The sequence below is a fragment of the Patagioenas fasciata genome, chromosome 7 (genome assembly GCF_037038585.1).
Source record: "Patagioenas fasciata isolate bPatFas1 chromosome 7, bPatFas1.hap1, whole genome shotgun sequence".
Classification (NCBI taxonomy): Eukaryota; Metazoa; Chordata; class Aves; order Columbiformes; family Columbidae; genus Patagioenas; species Patagioenas fasciata.
Window position 1 is genome coordinate 7,767,863 of NC_092526.1, and position 13,954 is coordinate 7,781,816.

Sequence of the window (13,954 nt, forward strand, 5' to 3'; positions counted from 1 at the left end):
TCTACTTTAGCTCTGTAGTCTCTTGTCCAGTTGCTTATGGCCTAGTCCAGGGCACCCTAGAGCCTTTCATCCTGCCAGTGATTTTTGCTTTCATTTTGATCGTTGGAGTTTCCTTTTATTACTGCCATGTGCAGATTCCGCGAAGAGCCATCCCCATTGCCACCTCCTGCAGAGCCACGTTTGCTGGTAAAGGAATTGGGCACGTCTGTGTGGCTGCTGGGGAAATGTGGGGAGTTAATGGCTGGTGAGTTTGTGTAAAAACTTCTTTCTTACTGAGAAAATTTGATGACAGGTTGGACCTTAAGATGGACTAAACCTCTCCTTCCAAAGTAATTGTAACCCTTTTTTCTCTTTTGCCTATGTTCAGGTGACACCACTTGAGAATATTTACCCCAGGATTTGGTTATGGGGAGATTTAAGGAAGTTACATTGAATATACATATATTTAGGCATGCCAATAAGGGTCATGACGTATACTATTCCTACTTTCAAATCCTAAAGGGGTTAGAAACCACTTCTTATGGGAGGAAAAGGCTTTGATCCTGCCAGGTCAGGTCTGACTCTTCTTTCTTTTCCTCTGATTCAAATAAGAGAGCATACTGACCTACATGGTTGCAGGGTATATTCTCTCTTGGTTCTCAGAATTAAAAACCCCCTAATTTTCAGTATTAGTACTGTATTTAAATATTCTTGTGCTGTGCCGTACTGGTTAGCCCAACTAAATGAGCACTGTCTATTTAGATAGTATTGAATGAAAGTAATCCTCTCAATTCAGACCCAACATATCAGTCACATTGAAAAAAACTGTGGATAATTTTATCTATGCCATACGTACTAAAGAGACTGGAAGCACAGATGGCAAAATCCACACCTACCCACAGTTCAGGGCAAACCTCCGTGGCTGGAGGAAAAACTCTTTTGTGCTGAGTGAATGGAATAGCGAAGTGATCTGGAAAAATGTCAGATGCATGGAGATAGCCTGCAAACTGCAAATAGCTAAGAACCCAACTCTGCAGCTCTTGTTTGGTTCTCAGCTGCCATGAGTTGCTACCATGTGGCACATCCATGTCTCTCGTACCCAGTGAAGCACAGTGCAGAGTTTCCAAAATGAGTGTTCACCTGTGCTTGGATATCTGCTTTGTAGGAGGAGATACAGGTATTTTTTTAACTGCACTGAAAGTTTCTTAACCATTCTTTCTTCTGAACTATTTAGCTGAAATATTACATCGAGGTACAATGCTAGATATAAGTTTTAGTGGTGCTTCATTAGACTGACTTATTATTATTATAATGCAGAATTTCTCTATAAATCTATTATCCCATATTGAGGCAAAAGTGAAGCAATCATAAACTTTGCTCTTATCCAGGCAGAAATGCATGTATGCATACATTTATGCATGCACACACACAAAGTCCTCACACATAGAATTTATATTAAATATGAAATAGCAAATGTATATATTTATACATTCTAAAATCTGTTTCTAAAAGTGTGGCATCTGTAGACTTGGCAATGATTTTATTGGAGCTAGATCCAAAATCTAATTTATGGAAGCCTTTCCTTTACTTCACTGGTAGTTGATTAGGCAATATTTGTGTATATTTCCTAGTACACATACACAGATATATGTATAAATCAGGGATATGGTGTCGTTCTCTACCAGAATTTGATGATCACCATAAAAATGAGTATTACAGAAATTCTCAAAAAACTTGAATTTCCAGCTTCAGGGGAATGACAGAATCTCTGATCACCTGCCACAGGGCTGGGAGCAGAGATCAGCTCTTCATCAGGTGGGACCATGATTGTAAGACAGATGTACCGTAAGTGCAGTTGTACAATCTGTGCAGACCAGGAACTAGAAAATAGATTGTATGACTTTTCAAAATCTCTGAGTTGTAGAAATGTCTGTTAGCTTTTATTGGCAGGTATTTAATACTTGCAGAATCAATTTATTTATGGAACTGTTGCCTCGGTTCAGCTGCCTGCTTTTAAAGGATGTAAAAACCCTGTTCTGCAGTAACTACTTGAACTCCTGAGAATAATAAAAGTTTTAGGAGGCCTATAACAATTTCAACAAGAAATGGATATGTAGCATAGCTAATCTGAGTCTCAAATAGAAACAGCATTTCCCCTGTATGTTCTGGAAGAAGAGGTTGGACTGTGTGATAACACAGTGTATTTTTTAATATAATAATTGAGAAATCAGCTTTGAATGGTTATCTGGAGTATTACTTGATTTCTCTTTGTTTTGTAATCTGTGTTTGCTTTTTAAAATTTAAAAAAAATCATTATTTAGTGGTGAGAAAAAGGAGTAGCTGCAACAGTGCTGATCTGGATTCTGGCGACTGGAGGTGGATTATGGAACATGTGAGATTGACAGCAAGCCCACTTAATTCCTTTTAAAGTGCATCTTAAATCGACTCTATTCCCTCTTTGCCCAGCAACAGGCAGGTGCAAATACTCTGAACAGCTGTGATTCTGTATAGTTTGGTGTCCAAGCACTCCTCAGAAACTAAACCTGATAATAGATAAGCTACACTGCAAACATGAACAAGCCATATAACTATCTAATTGGACACAAAGAAGCTTAAGATTAGCAGTAGAGCATGACAAAGAAGCAGGAACATAAAGATTGAGGCTGATATTGCATCTTTTGCCTGTGTATTACAGTAATATGCCACAGTTGCTCGTAATTTTCTTTCTAGATTAAGCCCTTTAGTGGGTTTAAGAAGCAGATTTTACGGTTTTTACAGTTCTGGATGTCACCCTAATGAAAAACATGGCTAGAATTATCTCAGCAGTATTGCAGAATGGGAAGCAAGGAACAAATGTTAGTGAACAACTGCACTGTAACTTTAATGCATTTTTTTAAAATAGTGGGCAGCAGAGCTAGACTTGCGGCACAGCGTGTAGTGGACCAGACAGGCGGTTTCCTTGGGCTCAGAAGGACATGGAGAGAGATGAGGCAAAGAGACACCAGAGGCCCACATCTATAACATCCCCAGCCCTCCCTTGGCTCCTCAAAGGCCTGCAAACCAGAATGAACACTTTCAGCCTGTGTTCATCCTCTGACATTTTCCCTTTCCATATTCCTTGTCCACTGACTTTTCTGAGTCCTCTTGTGTGTTTTCCACACTTACTCCGTGTTGGCCAGAACCCACTCATTTGCCATAACAAAATTGTTTGGTGACCAGAATACTCAGCTTTTTTCCTTGAAGTTTTCATCCTTTGAGTGTCAACTTTCAATTTTGCCTATGCTTGAGAGCTCTTGGTCTGGCTGTGGCTGGAATTTTATACTTTGCTGCTGTAATGACACTATAAGAGATGCCATAATACAAATATCAAATGAAAGTAGGCCTAGCTCTGTTTAAACAGGTTGTCTGCCTCTCATCTAGAAGAAATGTGCAGATTATTGCAAGCTCCAAATTACTAATGAAGGAGCATTCACAGAATATTATTTATTTAATTTGGGGGAGAAAGGATGAAAACAAGAGTACCAGCAAAGCAAAGAGACACAAAAGGGTTCCTGTCATGTGGCTAGATGCAGAAGACAATTGAGAAAAAATGTATATAGAGATAAAGAATTGGAAAGTGAATGAATACATTTATAATTTTTTTTCTTAATTACACTCCAAAATTAAATTATAAAAGTAATTAATTTAATAAAAACTATGAATGTGCTAATTCCTCTTTCCCTGTGATTTGAAAGTATTTTAGTATTAGTGAGTGACAGAGGGAATATCATGTATGGAATCATTCAGGGAAGTCATAGAGCACAACATGCAAAGCATGGAAAAATGAAAACTGGAGGTTTCATTAGTGGGTTTATTCTGAGATTAAATCCTGTATCCATCATAAAACTGATTTGTTCAGCTTTCCTGAAAAAGCTCACATTACTCCTGGGCTTAGAGCTCATATTGCTCTTAGTGGCCTGCAGCTCATTTTAATGCTGTTACAGTTCTTGCAAAGTAACAGTTTTAATTCTACCTCTTTACTCCAGTGGTGAAAAGAGCCTGAAGAGATTTTAACTACCTTTCCTTTGAGCTATTAGGAACCATTAGTGATGAAAGATCTTGACAGAGCCTGCAGAGATAAAGAGTTTGTGAATAAAAATTCATAGGATTACAGGATAATTCAGGTTGGAAGGCACCTCAGGAGGTCTCCAGCCCAGGCTCCTGCTCAAAGCAGAGTCGGCTGTGAGAACAGAATAGGTTGCTCAGAGCTTTATCCAGTCAGGTCCTGAAAACTTCCAAGGATGGAGACTCTGCAACTTCTCTGGGCAAACTGTTCCACTATTCCCATGGTGGAAAACTAATTTCTCTTAGAAAATTAAATCATGGTAAGATTCTTAACTACCAAGAAAACACAGAATTAAAATAAAGTAGAGTAAACCAGCTCTTGGAAGGTAGCTGAATGGTACATAGTATTTAGGAGTATTTTATTTGTAGTGTCATAGCTGCCAGAGGATGAGGAACTGAAGCTTGTTTTGATGGCAGCTTTGCAAATGTGATAATATAGTTCCTACCTCAAGAATATTATTACAAATGCTAGTGGTTCATAATGACTTTTCTCACAGTTCTCTTTGCTCACATTTATCTCTGTAGCTCTGCTGGAATTATTAAAATGTTTTCCTTGAATAAGGTAAGCGATGTTTTCAATAAATAAGGTGAGTAATCTTGACACAAGAAAGACATTTTTTACAGTGAGAACAATCAGTCATGGAACATCCCCAAGGATGTGGTAGAGTCCTCATCGTGGGAGGTTTTCAAGATGAGATTCGGCAGGGTGCTGAATAATCTCGTCTAGGCTCTCTTTCCTATGAAAGGTTGGGTCAAATGATTTTTTCAGGTCCCTTCCAACCTGGGCTGTTCTGTGGGGTTCTTTACATTGGTAGACGTAATAAAATAAATGAACAAACAAATTCACCACCCCCCAATAATGCATGTAATCAAAAAAGATCAAGTAATCTGAGTTACAACAATTAATAAAAAAGGTGGTAGAATAGAACAGCATTTGACAAAAAGGTCAGGTTTTTAATATTGCATTGTAGGTGTGTCATATATTAACAAAACTGGGAACTAATTAGACTGCTCCTGACAATCTTGTTTTATTCCACATATGTCATCACATTTCAGGGACTATTCTAATGCAGTTGAAGTGTGGTGGTAAAATAGGTTCCAGGATGTAGCAGATACACTTCCAAGTATGTGAGACCCCATTCCTTCTCCGCTGCCCCAAAACAACTGGGGAGCTGCTAGGAGAAAGCTAACATATCTTTGCAGATTGTATTGGTATGCATCAATGATTTATTCTGAATCGTTAATTCTTTTGCACCACCTTTGCTGCATATGAAAGCAGATTGACTTTAGAGGAGTAATTACCAAGTGTTTCATTATGAACACTCATTGGTGATGTGCCACTGTGTTCCATTTGTCAGAAGGATCACAGGATGATAATGCAGAAGGGAAGCCTCTTGTCGTGGCTGTTTTATAGGAGTCAAACGATATGAGGAAAATTCCTTTGGAGATTAATCACCATAGAGATCTGTTTGAGTCTTTAACTTTCTGTAATATTTCCATCATGGAACTAGTCTTATAACAAATAATTACAAATGTAGGACAGAATTAAGGATAATTCCCTGACTCCGAAGGCTGTTTTGCTGTGTCTGCTAGATGCAAATGAATTAAATAGTTGAATTTTTTCTCCTTAGGAAATTAATTTTGTGATAAAAAGAGGGGGAAAAATGTTAGCTTACTAATAGCAGCTTGAAAATTGACAGTTTGTAGAGATACACACCCTCTGAATCTCACTACTTTTCAAAGCTACTTAGTTAAAAACCATAACCTTTTGCAAAGTAAGACATTTGTGATTAAGAGAAAGACTTTTCAGGTGCTTACAGTAATAGATTTCCTTTTCTGACTTTCTTATGAGTCGTGAGAATTTGTCATCAAAATGAAGAATTGTGTCTATTAGAGCTCTGGGCAGGGCATGTGTTATGGAAAGATGAGGTGGCAGCTGCATGTCATGTAGTACAGTTACACTGATCTTACTTTGATGGGTGTGAGTGCAAATATCCAGGACTGCTATAATGTAAAATGGAAGTTTATAGGGTTGCATAAATATAAATGGGTTGCATATGGGTTGTAGTACTGCTTTCAGAATTTATTTTGGAAATTGTCAGGCTGTAGCATACCCAGAACCAAGCTTCAGATTGGAAACATGAGTATAGTTTTTAGGAGTCAGACATAATCATGTTTCTGATTTCCAGTAGAAGTGAACTAGAAGCAAGTGAAGCTCAAAAGCTGTATAAAGTCTTGGGCAGTTTTGAAACTTCAAATAATTTCATCCTCAATGCCTGAGGCTGCAGTACAACTGATTTAACAGTATGTTTCATTGGTGGCCAAGTTATATTGAAAAGCTGATAAAATTGATGAGTTCATCTTTTCATACAATGAATTATACTTAATCTTCTGGCTTTTCAGATAGAAATACTGAGTCAAAAGGCATCAAGAAGTATCTTTAGCAGAATATGATCTGCTACCAAGACCTGCAGCAAACTAAAGAAGACTTGGTGGTTTCACTGTTATAATCATAATATTAAATTCTCTTTACCAACGACTTAATCATATGTTTTTATTACTCTTGCACTGCAAGTGCCATTACTGTAAGAAAAAAGCCTTCGGAACTTCGATCTTTAGTTGACCTAAAAGTTGATTATTGCCTGGGTATCAGAGAGATGCCCTCACCTTGTCCTTTCTGAATTAGTCTGTTTTTCTTTGCAAGATTCCAGAAGGCTTATTGTTTCTGAAAATCAAATCATGCTTTTCCATTCTTTTTTAAAATGTTTTGACTAAATTACCTCTGTTCCTCTTTTCTTTTTAGGAGCAATATATTACATGGAACTGAGGGAGACTTCAGATTCATGCATTCTTCACTAGATCTTTTCTGTTGCCTGTCAAACCTGTAGTGATCAATTATTTTGTGTTGTAAGTCAGCTATATCTCGATGCAGTAGATGTGTAGTATGAAACTCTTATACTAACTCATGTAGAAATGGCTGTAAAATAAGTGTGTGATCTCCAGTAGGTCTGGAGGTATGAGTGAGTGGTACTGGTGGCCTGTGACACATTCAGATGTGTTTGTCATGGTTGTCACTGGACAGAGAGTATCCTCATGTCTTAGCAAGAAGACACCGGTGTTCTGGTGTATGAGGACATTAGGTGGACCAGGAGTTACTCCAGAGGGTCTGAATTGCTGACAGTGATCCTAGGGGACCTGGGGATCGAGGAGTGTTTATTACACTGAGATGATTCCAAGCCAGGGTATTGATAAAATCTTCACTAGATTTTCAGTCAAACTACACTTCTGTACAGCTCCTCGTTGATTAGTTTTTCTGGGTACTTCTGAGTTGAATTTAACTTGTTTAGTAGTGGCAGTTGGCTCTTCTAATTTAATTGAATGTTATTAATGAAATCGCATTTGCCAACAGCCCTGGCACTGGCACCTTTTGTGTGCAGTTGGAAACAGTGTTTAGTTACAAAGCAGTTGACTAATTGTTAGCAGATGGAAGTTATCGGGTTCGTGTTAAAGTTTTTGTTGCCTAATGGCTGGGAAATAAAGCAAGCTTACAATAACCAATTACCATTTGTTTATTATGTATTACAGTCAAAATTTCACATAAATTTTTGGAGGTTTCTTATTTTGTACGTTTGTAGTTGAGTTTTGTATGATTTGCAGTCTAGATAGAAATGATGTTTCTGGCAAATGAGATTGAAAGAAGACACTGTGCAGTATTTTCTTCTAGTGGTTTTGCAGATAAATTTATACACTTAAGGCAAGAAACATGCATTTTTGCACTTAAAGTACTATGCCTTTACTCATGAATTTTGCATGGCTGTGGATTCCAAAAGCCAGCGTATAAAGGAGAAGCTAAGCTTGCTAAATATGATGACTGAATGCTGATTTAAACCTCAGACTGCATTTCTGCCTGCTATTAATACTCTTGTCACTGTTATTAACATCTTCCTTTTTTTCTTTCTACTTTTAGCTGTTTCTGGTTAAGTAGGTGTATGGGAATTCTTTTGACACAGTAAAACTGATCTGGTGAATAAAAGAAGCAGCTCAAGATTGCTGAAGTCATTATTTATCTGCTTGCATAGGCAAAAATGCAAAATATTTGCTGTTAGGCTTGTGTGTTTGGAGAGTTTACAGAGACAACCCCAGACTCTCTAGTGGATGTGAGAGCTGAATCCAGGCAAGTGCTGGTTCCCTGGACACGTGAGATTTGTGCCGGGAAAGCTCCTGTGAAGCCTTAGGGAATGTTTCCCTGCCTTCCTCAGAAGATGGGCATAGGGAAAACAGGTTCTGCTAAGGAAAGTTGACGATGCTTCACTGTCTTCCCGTGCTCTCGCTATTAAGCAATACGTACCAGTGCGAGGAAGTTGCATCCATTGTTTCCAGCTCACAGATTTGTGGCTATGTTGGTTTAAGCCTGCTGAGAATGAGTGTGTTGCTTTCAGATGAAATGTCAGCATATTCTTGCTTGAAATGTATGTATCTTATGTCAACCTGTCACTGACTCAGCAAATGTCCTTAGGCCAGTCAGCCAACTTTTGTGGACCAGTTCTGTGTTCAAATTGCCTAACGCCTGCATTTGTACCTGGTAAATGAGCAGAACTTTTTGTATACATTTTGTACCTCATCCAAAAAACCAAAATCATTGTTACAACAGAATCTGTTGTGTAGGATTCTGCAGTATTATTCTCCTTATAGATATATAGGTTATAGTAGTGCTAAATATTGCAGAAGTAAAACACAAAGGTGATACTGGGAAGTTCTGAGTGTGACAAAAGTAGGTGACAGATCTCTGTGCAGTGATCCATTGAGATAGAGTGAAACTGCAAATCTCTGAAAAGAGTCTATTGCAGAACAGGGACCTGCTTACAAATATGCAATGAAAAATAGAAAGCCCTCTAATTTTCAATATCACTCATTCTTTTGGGGACATGAATTTTCCTCACATCCATATTGCCATAGGTTTTTATTCTTATGTTTGAGTCTAGGGGAAGGACTCCAGGGTAAGCAGGCTGTCTCAAGCCTTTTCTGCCTACTTTTTACAGCATTTAACAAGAATGAGGGCTGTGTTGCATTTTACTACAAAGGAGTTAAACATCTGTCTTAAAATAGGTGTAGCACAGAGTTTTGCCTCCTTGGGATGAGTACCTCTCATAGTGTACTGCTGCATTGCCAAGAGGGATGCTGTCGTCTGCGTCATCTGAGCTCCTCCATAGAAGAGCAGCCCCTTTACTGGGGGCCTGTCTGTAGGGTTATGTGGATTGTCCAAAGCGTGATTTAGTGTCGCTTGTTTTGGGGAACAAAATGACCAGCTACTCACCTGCGCCACCACCTGTCTTCTGACCTAGGCAAAGTGATGGCCATTCAGCTGCAACCTCTAGATTGAGCTTGACGTGAACATTACATGTGCTGCTAACCACAAGATGGCTTGATGTCTGAGTTGTTGAAAATAGTAGCTTGCTACTGAAATAATTATAGCATCCATAAACTGAGCTAACAGATAAGTACCAAATAATGAATAACAGATATGAACAGATAAGTACCAAATAATGAATAACAAACAAAGGAAATACAACTTCTGGATAAAAAAAAAGTACATAGAGATATCGCTTCTTAACTATTTCATGCTTTAAACATTAAAATTGCTCTTACTGTATATCTATCTATAGTAACAGAATTTTATAAGAGCTATTAGTAAAATGGAGTTATGGATATATCAATACTGCAATAGAAGACTATTGTTTGCATAGAGGAGATCAATGCCTTATATCCTGTAGTATTTCACAGCAAGAGGAGCTCCATCTTGGAGTAGCATCAGTCTGTATATTTGAACAAAAGCAAGAGACTGGTTTTTTTTTCTTACTATGAAGTTCTGGGTATGCGGTATGTGCTTTGTGTGCCTCGTTGTGCCTGTGTCCTATACAAAACTTAATTACTTCATGTTGTTTATTCTCTGTTACTATATCTCCTCTTCATTAACCTCTTTGTCTGCTTTTTATAAGACTGGGTTGAAAGCTCTGCAGAGCAGGAATAGAGGGTCTAATTCTGCACAATACCCCATCTCAGGAGACTCTGATCCTCATTGAGGTATTGAGTGACCCTTGGACAGCCTATGAAATGCACCTGGCTGATTTTTTTTTTTTTTTTTTTTTAAATATCTGCACTTAAAATCTTTTTTTCTTGGAGATTTGGAGAGGAAGCAAATGTTTCAGGTTCTGTTAGGCTACTGACCAGATTTACCAAACATCTGTCCTGGCTGGTAAAGAACATGAAGTTCCCTTGATTATTTCTAATGGGAGATCCTAGCAAAGCAAACAAACAAAGAGAAACAGATCTCTAGAGGGCTCTATCATAAATCATCAGGAGCAGAAGAGACATGTCTTTCTCATTCTGAAACATCATCTGGTCTGCCCTGTCTTCTCATATATAATCCAGGTTTTAAGAACTAGAGAGGAACTGGACATGTATTTTAATTATCTTCTGTAATTCAAGTCTCCATCTTTAGCTACTTACGATTTTTTTTTCATTAATATTCTGTTGTGTGTTATCCTTCAGCAGTGGGAGAGCTGACAACTCCAAATGTGTTCTTACCATTTCTTTTTCTTTTTATCTTTTTTTCCTCAGAGCTTGTGTTATCTTGGGTGTTATATTCCTCCTGTCATCTATATGTATTGTGATCAAAGCTATCCACGATCTTGCGAAGAAGGTGCTTCCAGAAGTGGTAAGGTGATTCATGTTCTTTAAAATGTTCTCTTTATTGCATACACTGCCAGGGAGACTGAGAAAGGCTGGTGTCGCCTTTCAACAAGCCCTCGTTGAACTTGTCAAAGCTGTAGCAGGTGCCTTTCCTGCCTGGCTGCACATGTTGGTCCCAGTCTTAAAACAGTCCTTTTGCCTTATGATGAAGGCCAGTCTTTATGGGGTTTTATAGGCTTGAGCCCATCTCTTCATCTCCATGGTTACTTTTCTGGGCCAAATCTTTCTCAGCATATAATCACTTAAAGATTTATAGAGGACTGCACGTACAGAGAGGAAGTCTTTCTGGGCTTAATGAAAGTAGAAGAATTTTATGAGGAGAATGTTTCCACAGTTTACTACTCAAATGGCTTCAGTATTTTATTTTTAAATTGGAAAAAATGTATTTTTGGGTTTTTGTTTTCCAGCTCTTGCCTCCAATTCCAGAGCCATGTACGAGTAGCAGGAATGAAACAGGTGAGGGGAGCATGCTGGGTGAAAGAGCTGGCTTTTTGACTGCCTCACCGTGGAGCATTCAAAGGGCTTTTCTCCTGCTCTCTGCTTTCTTTTGGTTCTGAAAGCCAGTCCCTACCTGGCCTATAGAGCAGCTCTCCCAGCGGCCTTTCTCTCAGCTCTGCTCTGTCCTGTCCTGCTTGCTTCCTCTCAGTACTGACCATTAATTTCCCTGAGCTCTGCTCATCCAAACCAGCTACTCGTTGCTATTTGGTAATGGTTCCACTCCCAGAATATTCTTCCTGATGTGCTCAAACAAAATGGGCTTCAGTTCACTTATGGTACATACAACCTGACATGGACCTTTTGCATTCAGCCCTCATGAAGTCTGGTTTATTTGTAAGTGCACGCAGACTTTCTCATCAGGGCTTCACCTTGCCAAGTACCATTCTCAACACATCACTGAAGAGAAACCTGAACATTTTCAACCAGGAAATGGAGGCTGAGCTGGAAAATAAAAAATCCAAAATGGAATTTCACCTTGTTACCCACTGTTAGTAGCGCAAATGACCTACTGGTTCCTCTGCTCTCATGGAAACTTCCAAGAGGCTGGGCAACTACAGAAGCTTATATTCAGTAGTTTAGTGAAATTTGGGCAATGATGAGTAGCTTAGCAAAGCCTGTGAACTAATGCATTATTGAATTTCAGCCAGGTGCATTGTTTGGCTGCAGCTGCTTTGTCTTCTCTTTGCATTTTACTTTTACTCTGTTCCATTCTTCGTAATTTACTGTCTCCTCAGCTCTGCCGCTTAACAGCACGTGTAGTTGTTCACCAGCCTGGTTCTGTCAAAATGATCTAGGTTAACTTAAACACTTTCAGTAGTCTGTTCTAAAACTCAACCAAAACATTTTGACATAACTGGGTAAGGGAGTGAGCGTGGGTTTGTGCCAGTGATGCTGAAGGAGATCCTGCTAAGGGTGAGGGGAGACCCTACAGTGATGGCCAGCTGAAGGACAACCTCTGAACTTGACTGTACCCAGGAAGTGCATCTGGCTGTAGTGTGACTCCTATTTAGTGAGCAAATGAAAAATATAGTCTTGACTTTGTGATGCAGATGTAAAGAAAGGAGGCTACAATGGTAAGTAAAATACACGTTCGGTGAATTTATGTTAGTGTAGATCACATTAATTTGGATGTCTCGATCTAATTCATTGTGGGCCAATACCCTCCTGATTTCAGCAGTAGGAACAAAAGTTTAAAAGGCGTGGCATATATATCTCATTCTTCCATCATTACAGGTACTGTCTGTAGGTGAGGGCTCAGTTTGTTACATGGGGAGAAATGTCTCCTATTTGCAGCATCAAAGTTATTTACGAATTGCAGATATATTGGACTTTTGTATTTTTAATTTTGGAAATGCATTTAGAGCAGGAAGAATGTGAAATCAGAGCTACAGAAAGGTATCCCCAAAGAGAAGGTCCTATTACATTTGAAGTGTCCTGTAAGAATAATTTGTACAGATCCCTTTTGTCACAGACTGCCTTAGATTCAGACTTCAGTGTGCTACAACTACATCAAGTTGGTAAAAGTTAGGGTGGATACTGCTTACATTTGACCCAGTATCAGGTTAAATAGATGATTTTGTTCCTGTGACATTGAGCTGACTGTTCTTGCTCATTTAGACACTCAAGAACTATCAAGGGTTTGAAAGATGTGTCTGGCAGGGCACGGACTGCGGCTGACTGGTGGCAGGGTAAAAACCACGCTTAAAGGATTTTTATACCTTGCAGTTCTGCCTGGAAAGTGGGTTAGAACAAGGGATGAAAAAAGATGGTACTTCTGCTCAGTGTCAAATGACACGTCAAGGATTCTTATTTCAAAGTCTTTCAGTACCTCTCACTGTGGGGACCTGATTCGGAAAGGGTTGCTTGACAGGTGAAACTCCTCTGTGTAAACTAAGAATAACACTGAAAAAAAAAGGGAGATCTTTTTTAGTTCCTTTTAGCTCGTTCAGGGAGCATTGTAGCAAAGATAATGCCGCAAGTAATGGCCAGTGAGGTATTATGTTTAAGAGCTGCTACATTAAAAGTATTTTGGGGAGAAGGACGTTGTTTCATAGAAGACTTTTCAGTTGCTCTGGCTGTGCCTGAATCTGATACTGACTTTGTCTGCATAATGCTCCCTCAGCTGCTGTGTATCTCAGTGGAATTAATCATTCTTCCCCGTTGTTTGGGTCTTTGCCGATCAAGGATGTTCCCAGGTGACGTCTCTAGCATCTTAGAAGAGCGGAAATCTGCTCAGATAAAATCAGTAAGGCGAGAAGTTTCTGCCTCTACTCTTTTATTGAGGGTGCTGTCTTCTACTTCATGGACCAACGCTGAACTAATTGCTAATAGTGCTAATTCCTGTAATATCTGATAATGTAATTTAGCTATAGTGTATGGATGTATATGGAAAAATAATAGAACAGCATTTTCTGATAATGGGTTTTTTGCATGGAAGTGAAGTAACCAGTTCTGCATCAAAATAGTGACCTGAGATATTTTCTGAATAGTGATTTCTGAGATTTCATGCTAGTGTGCTTCTCTGATGTCAGGGAAGTATCTTAGTAGTGTGAGCAGGAAGAGAATATTAATACCAATGAAAGGCATAAAACTTGGGTGAAGATCTCTGTACCAGATGAAGAGG

At 38.9% G+C, this 13,954-nt stretch overlaps 1 protein-coding gene across 7 annotated transcripts in view; it reads left to right on the plus strand.

Annotated features, from left to right (window-relative positions):
• Positions 1-13,954, plus strand: part of TMEM163 (transmembrane protein 163) — a 91,954-nt gene that overhangs the window by 61,454 nt on the left and 16,546 nt on the right. For all 7 annotated transcript variants that reach the window (XM_071810781.1, XM_071810782.1, XM_065841427.2 and 4 more), the window contains one exon: positions 10,702-10,798. In XM_071810781.1, the coding sequence (XP_071666882.1) occupies positions 10,702-10,798 (97 nt within the window). The remainder of the gene's footprint in view (positions 1-10,701; positions 10,799-13,954) is intronic.